General features: G+C 40.5%; 1 protein-coding gene across 2 annotated transcripts; it reads left to right on the top strand.

Moving 5' to 3' along the window:
* The first annotated feature begins 7,201 nt into the window (after positions 1-7,201).
* Positions 7,202-17,988, top strand: ATF3 (activating transcription factor 3). Of its 2 annotated transcripts, none has more exons than XM_017811667.1 (4): positions 7,202-7,335; positions 14,200-14,443; positions 15,345-15,452; positions 16,402-17,988. In XM_017811667.1, the coding sequence occupies exons 2-4, from the start codon at positions 14,204-14,206 to the stop codon at positions 16,597-16,599; spliced, it is 546 nt and encodes a 181-aa protein (XP_017667156.1). In that variant the 5' UTR covers positions 7,202-7,335; positions 14,200-14,203; the 3' UTR covers positions 16,600-17,988. The 2 variants fall into 2 exon arrangements, with proteins under 2 accessions (XP_017667156.1, XP_017667155.1); XM_017811666.1 differs by lacking the exon at positions 7,202-7,335 and adding an exon at positions 9,522-9,666.
* The last annotated feature ends 377 nt before the right edge of the window (positions 17,989-18,365 follow it).

The following is an 18,365-nucleotide window of genomic DNA, read 5'->3' as shown; positions in this document are numbered from 1 at the left end:
GCGATATGATCCAAAAATATGTTGCTGACCTCCCACTTGACATGATCTGTTTCCCTATTAAACTGTAATATAATTAGGGTTTGCTCTAACCCTGACACTAGTTTAATGCTTACATCGATGGAAACGTGGCCTCACAGACCACAGTGAGAATAAGGTGTATACATAAAGTCAAAAATAATCCATGCCATAGTAGAAGGAAAGATAGCCAAGAGAGAACACTTACCCCTCCCACCTTGCAAGATATTTAGATGTCTTATCACAAATGTGTAAATGGATGTTAGGACAAAGGTCTTAGAGAACTTGGACTCAAAGCTCAACTCTTTTCATTAGTGCAAATGAAGTGCAGCTGAACTGGAGTTGGGGAGTTCACACAGGGAAAGGAGAATTGTGGACAAAATGAACTGGAATTATGAGTTGAGGGCAAAGATTCTTGTATTGGCCAAAGAGGGGATTTGGAAAATAGGTGATGACTATGCTGATAGGCAATCATGGTTCTAACAGTCACCATGATGATAATAGTTGGTGACCATTAGCTCATTTCATCTCATCTTCTGTGGCCGCTAAATTTCACTCAATAACCCTTCTGTTGAGCTCTGGGAGATAAGCAGCAGGTGCTGTGAGAGACAAGGACAGATCTTGGCTAAGGTAACAGAAGAAGGGTGATCATAACCCCCCAGGATTTGTAAGCAGTCCATTTAGGGCAGGCACATTCACAAATAAGTAAGATTCAATGACTAGATTATGTCAGGAAACCAAAGGATGCTGAGGTTCCCCTATTACACATTTTGCAGCAATGAGTTTAGAAATAAGACCCATGGCTCTGTCCTAGTGATACCCTGTGGTAGGAACACATATGAAGGGAGAGAAGCTGCATCAGTGTGCTGGGACCTTCCGAGGAGCGGGGCTGTGGACAGGAATGCTGCTTTTACAAAGCCCCTTGTAAAAATACGTGCAGCAGGCATTTCAAAATAAAGGAAAAGGGTAGTGCTAAAACATATATTCAAGTTGGTGATGAAACCTACAAATGCATGGATATTTTAAGGGTTCAGAGATGGAAAAATGAATTTTATATTATACTGTATTATGTTACTATATTATACTATAATGTTATATTAAATAAAAATTATGCTGACCTGTAATAATTGTAAACCAAACATCACACAACTTGAGTACGTGTTTAACCCCCTTGCTCTGTAAAGAAAAGAGTGTGTAAGCACTCACATCCTAAAACATGGCTGATTTATAGCCTGACATCAAGAGATGGTACAGATCAGTATGGAAATTTTTAAGAAGATTTTGGAGCCTAAACATCCACAAAGCACAAATCACCTGTAAAAAAAGACCTGGTGAATTTAAATGTTGCCTGCTAGGTTACATGTTCTCTCTTCTTCACAGTATATTTTGATGACAAAATAAATCATCAGCAAAAAATATCAAGCTAAACCATTCCAAGTCAAATCTTTGGGTGATGAAATTAAAGCAGTTATGCCAATTTATATGTGTGGGGAATTCATGGCTTGTTTTGGCTACTCTGTCATATCTGTACTTTCTGCTTCAGCCACGAAGCTGATGATTTATCTGACTGGTTAAAGTGGAGTAGCATATAAATGGTACTAACAGATACAGGCTCCCTAAAGCCAGGAAACATAACACTTAGTCTAATTTATGGTTTCCAAACAAGTCGTAGGACTGATCCTGCAATCCCAGCTTGAGCAAAACTCCCTCTGAAGTGCTGGGCACAGCTGTAAATTCAAAATGGAGTGCCAGGCTGTGCTGGTGGCTGCCTGATACCTCCCTGCACCACAGTATGGGTGTCATTTGGAAGTAGATTTAATTAAACATTTCACATTTTTTTCTGATACAATGTAGAATATTTTGACTTATGCAAGGGGAAGAAAACTTCTGCACCAGCAAGGAAACTACCTTCCTCTCCAGAACATGACACACATCTATCTCTTCAAAATGCGATGGCACAGCGTGTTTTACTTTGATCAGCTTTGATTTATGGGAAATAAAACCTAGATAAATTTAAATAGTATTGAATTACACTTTCCCCTTGTGGGAAATAATTCAGAATCTACCAAAATTCTAAAGCTTTGGGGTTTTTTTTTTTAGAAAAATAACAGTAATTACTCTTCTTCAAAAGTCTGTGCTGAATTAATTGATCAGCCCATACATTTAAGAAAACTGCCCAAAATAAGGTCCCTGACAAAAGATGACAATATTATACCTTGCTAGGTGTTCTCATCCCAAATAAAGAAATATAATTCCAGAGGTATGAGTTATAATATAAGTTATAGAGGTTGTGTGTAATCTTCATTAATAGCAAGTCTTAAGTTAGGCAAGGCTTTTTGACAGGGACTGTTTAGCCATGTATTTAATTGCTGTGCTGAATCTGTGCTTCTATTTGACAGTTGAAATATTGTCATTGTTTTTAGAGCTCAATGTAAAATTCTTGCATGTAATAAAAACACATCCAGAATCCTTACTGGGGCTGCTAAATATTACTGCAACACACATGTTGAATAGTAAGAATAGATAATAATACATCAAGAGAGCATCCAGTAACAAAAGGCCCATTAGAGTGCTAATTAAAATTAGACATAAAAGTAAAATACAGCAGGCTTATCCATTATTTCCATTTGGAAATCTCAGCTACTTCACCTTAGAAGGTAAAATACTATTATCCATTTCAGCTGACTGGGAAACAGAACAAAAGGAAGATCATCAGATTGTCCAAAATCACAAAGATGGTGAATAAGGAGCCCTCTCATTTCCCAACTCCCATTTCAATAAACAGTGCTATCCTCATCTGTCTCATTAATAATTATTTCCAGTTTAGAAGAACTAAAGCCCAGCTCTACAGAAGGAGGCTGGGCATGGTGAAAATAAATTCCCCATCTCTCCCACCTACTATCTAACCTGCAATGTGGAGTTGAATGTTGCTGTGATTGGGACATTCATGGCCCCAAACTTCCCTTCTAAACTTGGACTAGGGGTTGACCTGAGTCTTTTAACAAAAGAGAACACTTAGTCTGGAGGCAAGGGTTCTCATCTCTGGCTGGATGAGGTGAAACTCATGCCTTCTCTTTCTGAGGAGAAATGATCTAATCACAAACTGATCATCTGTGCTGTTTGAGGAATCTTATTCTAGATGTCTCCCACTCAAGCTGTCCTATCCTGAAGTGACGAGCCGATTAGACAGTAAACCAGATGGTGCCTGACTTTACAGCCCTGTGGTGAGGACATACCCTGGACAAGGGGCGTCCTGTGGTCTGCTTTTCTCTCTCTGTAACCATTTTGCTTTGAAGAGTCACTGCACAGAAGATGGACCCTACCCCACCACGGGTATTGTTCTCCACTGGACTGATATCACTTTGGAACCCCAGGTGGGTGTAGTGACACCCTGTACCTGCTCTCGTTGCTGAGGTGTCCTCAGCAGCAGCCTCACATGCCCACAGAGCAATAAGGATTTGGACTCAGGGAGTGCTTTTATGACTGCAATTTTAAAACCACGCGCAACTCTATTGGTTTCCTTTATTTACACTCTGTTCTCATTATCTGGGCAAGTTACTGTACAGTTAAAGCCAAAAAAATAAACCAAGAAAGATAAGAAGCTGAAAGTTATGATCATTCATGTGCTCCTTTCATGGCAAGGCACATGCGAAGTAGGTGAGAGGACAAATAATAAGCACAACGAAAGCTGCAGTGGCAGCCTTGGTTTTAAATTTTCCGTAGATTGCAAATCTATGCCATACGTTGTTTTTATCTGAAATAGTATTTATGTAGAAATCAATGCTTAATTATGAGAAACGCAGTTTGTAATTATTATGGCAAGTTGTAATTTACATATTTACCAGAAAGATGAGGAGAGCTGTTTAAAGTATCCTTAATGTTGTTAAATTTCAGAATATACGTTATATATGCACAGTTCCAAGGGCAATCAGTAGGAACAACTAGTTTTTGTAGGGGTTGTGTGTGTGTGTGTATGTATTTGTGTATAGAGGCATGGTTAATTTCCTAATGTATCCAAAATTTGTGTAACTTAGCACAGTAAAAATAGATATATTCTCTCACTCACTTTCTCTCATCCTCGGTGTTCACCTGGAAGACTATAAGGATACAAAACATAATTACATTAGTCCACCCAAGGGAAGCAGACACCTTCAGCAAATAATTTCTAACATTTCTTTCAAGTTATTTCAAGAGGAGAGTTTTGTACAATGAGAACCAGTGTGACTAAATGCTGATTTTTCATAGACCCTGAGGGCTAAATTTATCTCTCGTTGAAGTCAATGGGAATCTTTCCATTGACGTAAGTAACAGTTGGATCAAGTCTTAGTGCTTTCATCGGTGATCATTTTTTTACATGTAAAAACATTGATGAAGTTCAGAATGAACCTGTAACTGATCTCAAACAAAATCTGGTATGTTTTCACAAGGTAGAAAGAATGGGGAGAGGGAGATGAAGGTGAGGATCTGTGAAGACGGAGTTTTTCTTGCCGTTAAATGGATAGGACAGTAAAGACACCATAAAGGAGATATAACTTACACTTGCCTGAGGGAAATTAATATATCTGGCCTATCATTTTGCTTGTTCAGTGGAACCAGTGGGTTTATTTATGCAGTCTGGTTTAAGATGTGATTCTTCTGTATGTGGGATCTCTTTTCCTTTTTGTTTATTATCTGGATGTATCCAAAGAGATCAGAAATTTTAATTGCAGGTTATTGTGCTTGGCCAACTGCTATGCTGGTGTGCAAAGTCCATCTGATAAAAAAACCTTCAAAGGCTTCAGCAAAAGGGAACTAAAGATACACTTGACTGGGCCAGTGTCAGGGCTGTCTCTAAGCTAGAGAGAAGGGATGTTTGTGTAACTTGCCCCTCCACCCCGCGCTCCCAAAGCCCTGTGTATAATAATGACTGACAACCTTGTGGTTCACTAATTTAGTAAAGCTCTGCTAAAATTCATGGTAATTTTGGGCACTGGAATCTGGTCCTGAAATGTACATCTTGTTGCATCCAGAGGTAATTTTGTTATCAGCGCCTCCATCTTAATAAGGGAGAAGCAAAAAGTAAAATGACAGGAAGCAAAAGAGAAAATTAAAATGACTCATTTAAGCTTAGGAAGCTTCTGGTCAGGAGCAGAAGGACCAATGGGAGAAAAATTGCTGGAAAAAAAGGAACAGAAAGGGGGATGATGAAATCCAGGGATACGGGGAGGGAAAAGAGAGAAGTGAGAAGAGAAGAAACAGGGAAGTGGCAAAATAAAAGGAGAAGTTGCTGTTTTAAGGAAACGGGAAAGGTGGCTATTACTGAAACAAAGCAAAAGACAGGACAGAATGGGATTTTAAATGGAGAGAATAAGTGAATGGATTTAGGGGGATTGTGATGGGAAAGGGCACTAAGAAAAGAAAAGTAAGCTGAGGAGAGAAAAGCAAGAAATAAATTAATTTCATCTTCAATGTTAAAGAATAAAAGAAGTTAAAATAGAGCACTTATTTTCCTCCACAAGACGTATAATTGTCTGCTTGAGTGGTATTAAATGTAGGACAGTAGCAGGGTTTGCCATACAGTCTCTGTGAGAGTCTATCCTCTAACCTGTGTTTTTTTTAACTCCCTTCTGGTTTTGGACCTTTTAATCTCATAGAGAACCAACCCTTCCAGAGTGAATTTTATCCTCACTACTGTAGGTTTGGTGTTTTTTAATTCACTTTTTGGGGAAACATTTGGAAGTAGCCCACAAACGCCCAAGGGGTCCCTAGACAACAGCTGGAAAGCCCTTGAATGGGTGGAGATGGCTGATGCTACTTCTACTGCAGATTGCTCCCATAGTTCAAGAAGCAGCAACCTACACCTTGGAAAAACTAGTCCCAGGTTTCAAAGCTGGTGTTGGTCCAGTCAGATGGGAAAATTATCTCAAAATTAGTTTATGTTTCGGGGAACAGGGGAGTCTTACCACATAGATTCAGACCTGAATGTACCACATAGCAAAATTCATGATGAAGGATAAGTCCTATCATAAAAATAGAGAATAATTTTTTAGGCAGAATCAGAAAACCTGATTCTGGGCTAATTTTACCACATGATAACTCTGAATTCAGGCAACCTCTTTCTCTTACATGCGCTGTGCAGGGAAAAATTTCACCTGTCAGGGTTACAGTAATTTCAAAACTTAACACAATTAAAACCACAAAACACATAGAGACAGGTTTTACTCAGGTTATCACTAGAAATTTCATTTATTTGTGTCTCATTATATTTTCACTAGACCAAACAGGTTTAATGGAACTGCATGACCATAAACCAATATAGGATCTGGATGGGACATGGGAGTTTTAACTGTGTTACTCTGACTGACCTCCTGCAGTGGCATAAATGTTAAGAAAGGTACTGCTGTGAGGATGGGAGTCTGTTCCTCTGTATAACAATGTCTCTAGCTCTGTTTAGCGAGGAGATAGCCATGTTTTAGTTTTAATCAAATATCTACTGTGTATGAAGTAGTGTCAAGGGACGTGGAGGCAGGATTTGGCCAGAAAAAGGTAAAGGAAATAATTGTTCCCTCTACACTGGAGACTCCTGGAGGGCTGCAAGGACCACACCATGAGGTGGTATTCAGCCTAATTTCTCTGAAGAGGGAGAAGAACCCAATACACATCAGTCTGGGAGATGAGATGCTGTACCTGGCTTAAGGGAAAACAGAAATTATGCACATGAATGTCACCTCTGTTAAAGGAGTGCTGTTTCAGGGGAGCTGTTCCCTGCAGTTTATGACGAAAGAGAGAAATGAATTGGAAAAGGACTGATAAATGTTCAGAGGAAGGCAAATGAAAGATATTTTATGAGATGGAAAACTAAATTGGCAAGAACATCAGAGCATCTGGTGGCTGTACTAGGTTTTACTTTAACTTCCTGATAGTCTTAATTATTAATTTTTTTTTTTTAACTCGAGTGTGATCTTGTGTCTTTACTGAGATCAATTTAGCTTTGGTTTTAAAAGGGAGCAGAATAAAACCTGTATGACACAGTGGAACTGGGTTTATTTTTCATTGTGGTTTCGTTTTCTTTTTTCACTGAAGAATTTCAAGCCAGGACATGTTTCAGTGGCCTAATCTCAAATGCGCACGGGAACAGTTTCTATGTTTGCTTTGCAGGGAGGAGCTGGCTTACTTCAAGAGAAGTTCAAGAATGAACACAACTGGTTTGCTGTCAGTTTTTAGTACTGGCTGCAGCTCATGGGCAATAATGGCACCAGCAGTGGTGAAGCAGCTTTGTATAGCAGACAAGTAGACCTCAGTGACCCTCAACAACAGGATAACAACACTTGGATTTCCAAGGTACTTCTACCCACACTGAGGGAGGGAATTGCTTTTTTTCCCTTCTTCATTATTCTGCAACATTGCTCTGCTTATCTTGAAATACTCTAAATGAATACCCACTTCTGACACAGCTAGCTAAATAAGGACAGACAGTTGCTAAATCTCTGTCGTAATTACAGCAGGCACCTGTTCATGGCCACTAAAACCGATGTTGCTAACACGTTTCCACAATAACTTCATGCTCAAAATTTTCCAACCAACTATCTTTTGGGAAGAAATTTTCCACATTTGGCCTCTGCTTGAGAGGACATTTTTTTTTCTTCGAGGCTTGAGAAAAATGATGCCAGCTGTTCTTGAGCACAGCATGAATTATAAAGTTATGCCTCTGAAGTAAAAAGAACTTCCCAGGCTGCACCAAGCTGAAATATAAAGCTTGCTCTAGACCCTTCTGAAGAGCAAACTTTTTGCTTAATGTTATATTAGATGTTGATTTACCTAGATTAATAAAGATAAGGCAACAAATATGTTTTGAAATAGCTGAGAATGATTTATCTGTAGGTGAGTGAAAAAGAAAAGCTTGCAGCTCAAACGAGCTGTAAATGGAGAGCTGCCAGGTGGGTCAGAGGAGTTCACTCCTGCCCTCACCAAGTGCATTTCATTGTTTGAGGAGAACAGGGTGCGACTGCACCTTCCACAGGAGGGAAGCCAACGTCACTACTCCAGACTCCTTCCCCTCTCCACCAGATTATTTTTCCTTCAAAAGCAGGCAATTAAATATAAAATAGGAGTGTTAAATTTGCAAAGTTGACCATGCTGGCACTGGGGCATTTAAAAAGCTAAGTTTACTACTCCTGTCTGTGTGGCCAATATATACATGTATATATACATCCAGGCAATCAAATGGACATAGAGAGGAGATACAGAGAGACTTTCAAACTAGTATTAGAACTCTATATCCTTGACAAAATGCTCAAAGTAATCAAAATGTCCCAGAATATACCACTTGAATCATATTACCTATTATGAAAACTGGTACATTGAACATTATAAAACTAATTAACAGATTGGAGCTCTTAATTGGGATATACATTTTATATATGAAGGTATACATTTTATATTGATTTATTTAGAATATCCTCAAGCATGGAATACCCTGTTTTTTCCATGCCAAGTACAGAGACTTGAAGACTGTCTTAATAACAAGTTTGTATGTATTATATACAGAATATTATTGTACTGGATAACACTGTGCATCTGTCTTTGCAAGTTTTCTGTCTCTCCTGGATAATTTTTTTTTGACACATTTTCTAGCACTTTGGGGGCTGCTAAAAGGCAATTTCTGTCTTTTAACAAACTAGGGGAAAAAAAAAGAACTAAACAAAACCCCCTTCACCACAGTCACAACCATGTTTCTTTCTCTTCTATAGCAACTCCTTGTTTTTTCATGAAATCATAAGGAAATCGTGTGCTGCTGTGTTTTAAGAAAAATTTAAAAAAAACCCCTCAACAAAACAAACAAAACCCCCAAAGCATATTATTTTTAGCTTTCTGTAATTTCATTAAACGGGTCTTTCCTCCTCATGGTAAAAAGCCTTCTTCTTCATATGAAATGAACTTCTAGCTGTCATGTCAAGTAGCACGGAGCGCGGGGGGAGGGAGGATTGTAAGAACGGAGGGGGTGTTAAGCAGTTTTTTCCTGTAGAAAACGATCACAGTTTTCACTCCTTTCGAAAACTACACAGTCGCCCCTTCTTTTTTCTTTTCCCTTTTTTTTTTTTTTTTTGTCGTGACAAAGACTTTGATTTATTCTCAGAGGCAAAACGGCCCCGAGAAAGAAACTCCCAGAACCTTAATTAAAAAAAAAAGAAAGAAAGAAAGAAAGAAAGAAAAATAAATAGAAAAAGAAAATAAAAGAGGGGGGTGGGCATGGAGGAGGGAAGGAGAACAGCGTCTGTTCGGGTGCCGATGATCTCCCTGGGAGAGCCGCGATGCCGCCCGGCACTGCTCAGCGCGGCGGTCCCGCTCCGTGCCGTGCCGAGTCGTGCCGGCGGGGAAGCCTTGCATCACCGCCACGGGCTCCGCTTCCCTCCTCCCTCTCTTTCGGAGAGGCTATTAATAGCATGACATCAGCCAGGGACTCGCCGCCAGAGTAAATACCAGCGCTGCCCGCTCGGCTATATAAGGGGGGTGATGCAACCGAGGCGAGCGGCAGAGGAGCGGGGAGCGGAGCGAGCGGCTCTCCCGGAGGAGGCGGCGGAGAAGCGGGGACAGCCGCCGGGACGGCAGCGCGGCGGGGCGAGTCCGGAGCCTCTTCCCTCCGGCCGGGAAAGCGGCAGCAGCGGGAGGAAGGTAGGTAGAAGCGCGAAGGGAGCCGCCGAGACTCCCCGTGCCGGCGGGACGAGGGGCTGAGCTCCGTGGGAGCTTGTGCCGCCGCGGAGAGATGCCCGCCGGGGGGTCCGCGGGCCGCCGCCGGGAAAAGTTTCGCCGCTCCCGGCGAAGTCGGGCGCGGCGGTGCCGCCGCCCGCCGAGATCCCTGGGAAAGCCCTTGGCCCCGCCGAACCTCCCCCGGAGCCCGTCGCCCGCCCGCCGGTGGCGGCTCGCTCCTGGCGCCCACATCTGGGGGAACCCCCTGCCCGGGCTGCCGCCAGATGTGAGCACCGGGAGGAGCCCGCCGAGCCCCGGCTCATCCCGGGCCGGCAGCGCCACTCGGCACCGCGCGGTGGCGGCCTCGGCGGAGGGACGGCGCGGGCCCCGGGACCGGGATCGGGACGGGGATCGCCGGGATGCCGGAGCGCGGCGGGGGCGGCAGCCGTCGGCGGCACCGCGGGGACCGCGGGCACCGGGGCTGGGGAGCTGCCCCGGGACGGCCAAGGCGATGAGAAACCCCGCACTGCCGCGCGTAGGTTTATCTATGATATTCACATAAATCGAGGGGGAACTCCGTCTGCGAGCCGGGCACATTCACTTTCCTTTCTGTCCCGGTCTTGACATGAAGTAGATCAGTTGCTAAACTGTTGCCTAACCAAATCAGGCGTGACACAACAGCAAACTTGTTTCAGAGAAGGAGTTTCCTCTTGGAAATCAATTTTCCTGCTAATAACAGCATTCGAGAAGCTGGAAGGCAGCAGAAAATGGTTCGAGAGCCATGTGGGATGTCAGAAAGCTTAAGGTCAACTAGCGTGCACAGAGGTTGTGAACTGTAATTGCTCTTAATGCTGTTTAAGATTAACCTCAGTGGTTATCAGGGTTTATTGCATCAGCACCAGAGGAAAAGGAATTCATATGAAGAAATAAAACCAAGAGGCACAGCCAACCATCTGCAGTTGAGCAAAAAAAGAAAAGACTGAAAGTAGTCACTTTTATTATTATTATTAAACAAGAATACCCTTAAATAGTAGAAATGCACAGCTAGGAAGTATGTCTCAATTTAAAAATATTGGCAGATGAGATGCAAAACTCACTGTAGATGGAAAGAATCATCAGCAGAAGAGCAAATGAGTAGCAAAGGGAGAATGAATTAATAAAGTTGCTTGAATCTACCTGAATTGGGAGGGTACCATGCATAGAAAAACTGTTCTCTTTTGAGAATTCCAAAACTGAAGATAAAGTAATGAAGCATTAACTCTCCCTGGGAACAAGTTGTACTCTTACAGTGCAGGTCTGCACTGCACAGTAATGTTCAGCACCTTCAATGTCAGTAACTTCAGGAGTACTGAAAGCAGCCTGGAGCACAGGTCCATGTGCATGGTCTAACAAAGTAAACACAGATTGTATCAGAAAGGCCACAATATAATCACATTTTAAGGCTTGATTTTGTTATTCCTACTGGTTCCCCAGCCCTTACAAATCCAGAGAAAATGAGATAGTGCTCCTGATGGCTTATAGACAGAGGTACAATTTGTACTAAAATTGAGGAAAGGAAGGACAACTTGTTGCATTCTTTACAATAGTCAAATCTAATTTTTCTCCTTCTAAAACATTCCTAAAAGCAGATTGGTTCCTCAGAATCTGGAAAACATCTACCTTGTTGTTATGAAAGGGGAATCTATTCAGTTTACTGAAGAGTTTTGACAGAAGGCTGACTACTTCTGTTATTTGTGTCATGGTGGCTCCTAACAATCCCAGTGGTAGACTGGAAGCCTACCCTACCAAGTCCTGCCCTAAGGAAGAGCCCCAGGAAAGCAAACCAATAGCAAACAGCTCTGCAAAATGGGACTCAGCTCACAGAAGAAATCCTTTCACAAGCCTCAGCCCCCTGGTAGGCCTTCCCTTCCCTAAAGTCTGAGCAATTAGAGGTACCTTTCAGGATGTTTGGGAGGTCAGTGAGCAGAGCAGCAAGTTTCTACAGTCAAGGACATTTTCTCCTTCTCTGGGCACCCTCTTTTTCACACTAGTAACTGATGGATGAGAGGGTCTGAAGCCATTATAGCAGGGTTTTGTTGGTGCTCATGGTACACTTAGCACTAACTAGTAGAAATCCACAATTAACACAATTTCTCAGGCACAAACATTCTTGGTTTCCTCTGGTGCTGCTGCTGACCTTAATTAAAAGTTCACCTAAACTGTAAAATAATTGAATAAACCACCAGAGCTCAAAAATTATTCACTCAACTAATTATTTTGTAGGCTGGAGAAACAGTTTTACTGTTAATTTAAGACTCCTGGTTGGATTAAATTATACATAATTAACTTCGTTGAATGAAGCCATCATCAGCATTCAAGGAGACAGATTCAGTGAAAATAGCTGAAATTTTTCCTAGCAGTGAGGGGTTCAGTGTCATCCAGAATTAGCCTGTTTAAATTAGCTGAATGGTTGAATGTTGGTAAATGGTAAATAATACTGGGAGGACTTCATCTGGAAATTATAGGGCCATTTCTGACTTGTTGGAAAAGTGCAACTGCTAGCCTTCTGAGATTATGGGATTAAATTGTATCACTACTTTAAATGTGACTCATGAGCAGGGGCTTTCTGAAGAGAATTACATAAATTTCCCAAGGTCTTTCTGAATAACAAATTTTTCCAAATAATTTCCCCATCTTTAATAACTATGGGTGAAATCCTGGCTCCATTGAGGTCAACAGAAAAAGTCCTCTTGATTGCGGTGGAGTCAGGATTTCACCCCCAGACTCTGGGAAATGTTCAGCTCTTTTGTGGTGACTGGGTGAGGAAGAAATGAGGAAGATTGCAGCTGGACATGGCATTTTCTACCAACTGGCAATTCACTGTCCTCAGATTTTTATATTTACCTCACTTAGCAATGAACCAGATTCTATTCTCATTTGCACCAGTGTGGATTTACAGTGTATTTTTAGATATCTCTGGGCAAAATCTATCTTCTTCACATGACCCCAAACATTTCTTGCTGTGTTACTGAAGTAACGTACGAGGAACTGTGCAATTCTGGGTTGACCATGTGGAAATTTAGCTTACCCACGGTGCTACCCCAAGGCAACTATTTGCTTACCTGAGCTAAGTTAATTATAATTGACTTTGCTATAATTATTATAGTTCTAGACCAGAGTAGATAACACATACTGTAATTATCTATACAGCTATTAAAAACAAAAAAACCAAACCCCAACCAAAATCTACACACTGAAGAAAGCTGGAAAACCAACATTTAAAACAAGTCGCTTTATGAACAAGGAAAGTATTAAAAACTGTTTTCCTATGGATTTGCAGCTTTTATACACTGAACCACCCATGAAAGGTGCTCAGTTTTCTTCCAGATCTCTTATCTCACCTCTGCTGGGTGAGAGATGGATTGTGACATGCAGAGATGTGTGCATCAGCTAGCCCACCGTGTTTGAATGACTCACTGCTGAGTTTTGTCTCTTTCCCCCTCAGTGGGGTCACCAATTTTCACAAAGCACGTAGGGGACCTCTCTCCCTCCCAAACTGGCTAAAAAATAAGAGTGACTAAAAAGAGGAAAGTAGAGAGCACTGTTGGGTAAGTTTGTTTCTTAGGAAACCTACTAGAGTTGAGGTTTCTCCATGGGTTTACATTTGCATAATTCCCCCGAAGTCTCTTCAATCACACTGGTTTATATCAGCAAAAGATTCGGCCATAAATATTTAAGAATTTCAAGACTCCCATAGAGGGCACATGAGGACAGTTTCGAATTTTACAAGAGCAAAGGAATGAAACAAACGGCTTCACATTTTTCATGAGTCAATCCCTCCAACTCAGTCTGTGCTTTGGGGCTCCAGAGCATGTATAGACTCTTACTTCTGTGCCAGCTCTTATCATTAACCATTTTTCAGGAGTTTAGAGCCATATCTACAACTGTATGTAAGACCGAGTGTGATAATTTTGTGACAGATCCTGTCGTGATTAGCAAACTTCAGCTCCTAGTAGAACTCGTTGAGCTTTACCTAAATGTAGCCAAGATAAAGGTATGCTCTATCCATTTGAAGCTGGAATTTGTGGTGGTATAGCTCTGAGGATGAAGATACTCTTACTTTCTGTCTGTGCCTTAAATAATAATACTACTTTTTTGCTTTCTGATTTTTGTTCTTATTTTCTTTCTCTTCCTATTCACTCGATTATCATTTGCCACACATTACCAATTTAAAACTTAACAGTATACATACTTACACAGTTTTTTTGAATATTAAGTTTCAGAAAGACCTAGAAATTGTGTCTCATCCTGATGTTGTTCTCACTTTTAAATACTAACTTTGAGTTAACTTGAAGTTTTCACTAGTGACCAAATACTTAACTGCTTGTCTCTAGTGAGAGATTGGGGTACATGGGGAAGGGGGACTGAAGCAATGTAAGAACTACAGTATTATTCACAGTATGAAATTTACCTCTAAGAGATATTTGCCTTTCTAAAGTTGTTGAAAGACTATTATTATTATCTCTTTTTATCTTTCAGCAAAATGATGGTCCAACACTCAGGCCAGGTATCTGCATTAGAAGTCAGCGCCTCCGCAATTGTTCCCACTTTGTCCCCTGCAGGGTCACTGGGGTTTGATGATTTCACAAATTTAACCCCACTGGTGAAAGAGGAACTGAGGTTTGCCATTCAGAATAAGCGTCAGTTCCACAGGATGTCTTCTTCATTGGACACGGTGACAGTTTCTGAAAGGCCAGTTGAAACAGCAATGATGAAAACAGAGGTATGGCTCTCTAAATAGAATTCCAGTGTGAATGATTAATTCTCTAGTGAAGTTTCACCACAAGACCAGTAACTATAGACAACCCTCTCTGCCATACTTGATTCTTTCAAGCATGCTGCTTGGCTTTCTGTTAAATGCTTTGGGGAAAACCTTTGGTATTTCACATAGCTGGATATTTTATTTTTTATTATCATCTAAGGACAATGTTTTACAATGATTAGAACAAGTGCTAATCTGGTTTCCCTGCCTACTTGTGGCTGAACTTGGAATAAGTCACTGCTGAAGTTCTATTTCACTATTTCCAGCAGGACCTACAGGGACTAGACTAAGTGGGACTAGCTGTGCTATGTCCACACTGGGTTTTTACTTTAAGATAATACTCTCAGTGAAAAAGATTTCTCTTTAAAAGTGGATAAATAGCTTAAGTTAAGGAAACAGCTACAGTTTGGTCTGAGCCTTCCCAGGAAACAAAACAAAGCTTGAAGAAGTGTGTTAATATCTCCTTCTCGGTGCTGCCTTTAGTTTCACTCGCTCTCCCTGCCTCATTCATGACACATCCTCCACTCTGCTCCCCATGCTCCTTCCTCTTTTTCCTCTCCTGGAGGTGTGGGAGTCAGTCTGGGGAGACATTCAATGAGTTTTTTGAGTACTTTTGGTTTAAAATGAGCCATCACATGGATTACATACATCCAAACTCCAGTCAGGTTTTAACTGAATTCTAATGAGGTTACTACCCTTATACTGTATGGCAAACAAGGTCACAATCACACTGCTATGTAACTCTTAATGTAAACACTGACAACACTATCCATGTTGATTTTAAAATTGCAGAAGCTGTAGAAATAGAGGTTTCATATTTACAACATCTGATGGATTGTGTGTATCCATTTTTGCTGGACAGTTTTCTCCTGAAGAGGATGAAAGAAAGAAGAGAAGAAGGGAAAGGAACAAAATTGCTGCGGCAAAGTGCCGAAACAAAAAGAAGGAAAAAACAGAATGTTTGCAAAAAGTAAGTGACTGGCTAGAATTTTTCTTAATCTATCATCCTGCCAGGGTCCAAACAGGTAGCAGGGAGTTCTGTCATAGTAAGAAATACAGAAAGATGTCCCCCAAAACTCTTTAAACCCTTCAAAACATTAGTTATAAAAAAATGAACATGCTATATATTAAAAAAAAACCTGGTTAAAACTGGGAAAAAAAGTGAAAGCATGGTAGGAGTGAAAAGAGTTTACTGTTTCAGTGACTGATCTTGTCTATGGGAATAATATTAATTTGAATGTGTACACTAAACACAAAAAGAAGTAAAATCTCATTTCATAAAATATTCGCTATGGAGAGCCTGAAAACACCACCAAGTAATTTTAGACTTACTTATGAAATGAGTGATATGGTAGCTGACCCCTGAGTTCTCTGTCCTAGGACCCCATTTTTGTCTTCACCTCCTGTGCAGTGATATACAACTTTATTACAGCAATGTTGATCTGTACTCGGGTATAGAGGCCTCTACATTCCTATATCTAGGGCTAGGGAAAAAAGCTATGTTCTTACTTGCTTAGCTTACCATGGCTTTGCAGATATGTGACATGATGTTCAAGGGAATTAAGAAGCAGCGTAGATAATTTGGGGTCAATTTTTGACCCAAAAAGCTCAGAATAATTTTGCAGAAGATAGCGATAATGCTTTGGGTATCTGTCCCTGCAAGTGAACAGAAGTCTGAATTTGGCTTTCCAACTTCCATTACACTTTTCTAAAGGCCAAAGAAGGTAACTGTCAATTTTAGACTGTTACTGACTGGAGAATGTATAGTTTCATCATTGCAGCACACTAAGAACATGAGATTTCTTTCTCTGCTAGCAATATGTTTTGCCACCAATAAAAGACCACAACTATTAGCTAAATATTGCAACTAACTATTTGAACTACTCAGTGTAATAGTTGTGTCTGTCCTTTGTGACTAGGAATCAGAAAAGCTGGAAACTATCAATGCGGAATTAAAAGCCCAGATCGAAGAGCTGAAGAATGAGAAGCAGCATTTGATATACATGCTAAATCTTCACAGGCCTACTTGTATAGTTCGTGCACAAAACGGAAGGACACCTGAAGATGAAAGAAATCTTTTTATTCAACAGATCAAAGAAGGCACATTACAAGGTTAAGTGATATGGCAAACACGGAAATATTTATAGTGTTTTTAACAACTACCAGAATCCATGGAGGATCTGACATAATGTGTAGGATTCTATTAGTCAAGAGCCTTTAGGAAGGGCAGGTTGCTTTCTTAAGTGGAAAGAATCATTTTGGCTTGACAGCGATTCTTCCCCTTGGAAGATCTGGTCTCAATCAAATTGAAGAGCCTTCTGCCTCAAATATAGGTTTTTGCACCTGTCATACTTGCTATTCCTAGGAGCTACAGACAACAGCTTCAGAAGTTTTAGCTCTCTGCTAGTATACAGTATCTGCACTCACGACGTTTGTGCTAGAACACTATGACTTCCAGTGATGCACATGGTACAGACAGCTGTGCTGGATGGACACTACTTTTCCTTGTTGCTGATAGGGAAAGAAGACTGAGTATTTCTGAAGTTTCCGGGAGGATGGTTTCTGGCAGAATGTACTGATGCATAATGTTGCATTTTAACCTAACACATACACACACACACAAAACCCCTTTAGTTCCAACTAAGCTTTGTCAGTTTTCTCACAACACTTGTGTGGGTTTTTTCTATGACTCATCTCAGTGACTGAAATTGAAGAGCCTTGTAGGTGTGACAAAGAAATGTTTCTTGCAAAACATCTATGTGGCCTAGCTTGTATTTTATGAGTTATCACCTCACCTACTATCCTTTGGGGACTACAATTTTTCTTTGATGGCTAAAGAGCAGCTTGTACTATCATTTAGTGACTTGGTGAATTGAACCCACTGGAAAGAGGAAACTAACTATCGAGGAGTATTGATAGAGGTTTTGCTGAAGTAAAGAACTGCAGGACTGAATCCCAGGCTTGTGAACCTTGAAAAGGTGTTTTTTTTTTAAAATTTATGTAGAATCTAATCCTACAAGCCTTAATTCATACTATTAACCCTCATTCACAAAAGAGGTTCCATGGATTTCAGAGCTCATGCAGATAGCTCTTACAGGCATAAGAGCTTGACAAAGCTTTTTCCATCCTGGCCAAGATTACTTCCTTTTGCCAGGTGATTCAGAGGGAAAAATTATGATTGCAGCTACTTTTATTTTACATTTGAGTGGCAACTACAATCAATCAAAAATGTTACTTAGAATCTAAAGGAGGCAAGAGTTTTGATGTAGTGAATAATTGTTTTTATTTTTTATTAAATACTAACCTTGGATGTTTTTGAACTGGTAGAAGAGCTGCTGGACAAAACAGTTATGAGTGTTTAAATTCTGATGTTTCTGTGAAATTCTCAGATTGTTTATTTCTATAAAATATATCCTTACAACTTTTTGTAAAAGAAAATATTATTCTTATTTATCACTAATATCATAATGAGTAGAGTTAATAAATACTGCGAGCAAGAGAAAACTGAAAACACAAGTGTTGTGCTGTCTTTTTACCTTTGGTGTTTAATATTATATATTCCTAAACTTCATCAGTTGTATTTGAGACACTGCTACTTAGAACACTTATCCTTCATCTTTTTTGAAGATGAGGCACTGAGTATCTTGAACGATTGGGTGCAGATGTTGTACCTTCCAAAATTCTGTATCTCCATCAGTGATGTCTAACCATTCGATGTCACAATTTAAACAAAGCAGAATACAAATGGACCTTACTGTACATAATATTTTACACCAGTTATGCAGTGTTGAAATTGTGTGTTTGTTCTAAAGGCTAAACTTAGATACCTCAGCCATAAGGTTCTTACCCTGCAAATTTCTCATGAGTCTATCACATATTGTAC

The sequence above is a fragment of the Lepidothrix coronata genome, unplaced genomic scaffold (genome assembly GCF_001604755.1).
Source record: "Lepidothrix coronata isolate B3197 unplaced genomic scaffold, Lepidothrix_coronata-1.0 Scaffold33, whole genome shotgun sequence".
Lineage (NCBI taxonomy): Eukaryota > Metazoa > Chordata > Aves > Passeriformes > Pipridae > Lepidothrix > Lepidothrix coronata.
The sequence above is the reverse complement of the archived record's forward strand: the minus strand, read 5'-3'. Positions and strand labels throughout refer to the sequence as shown.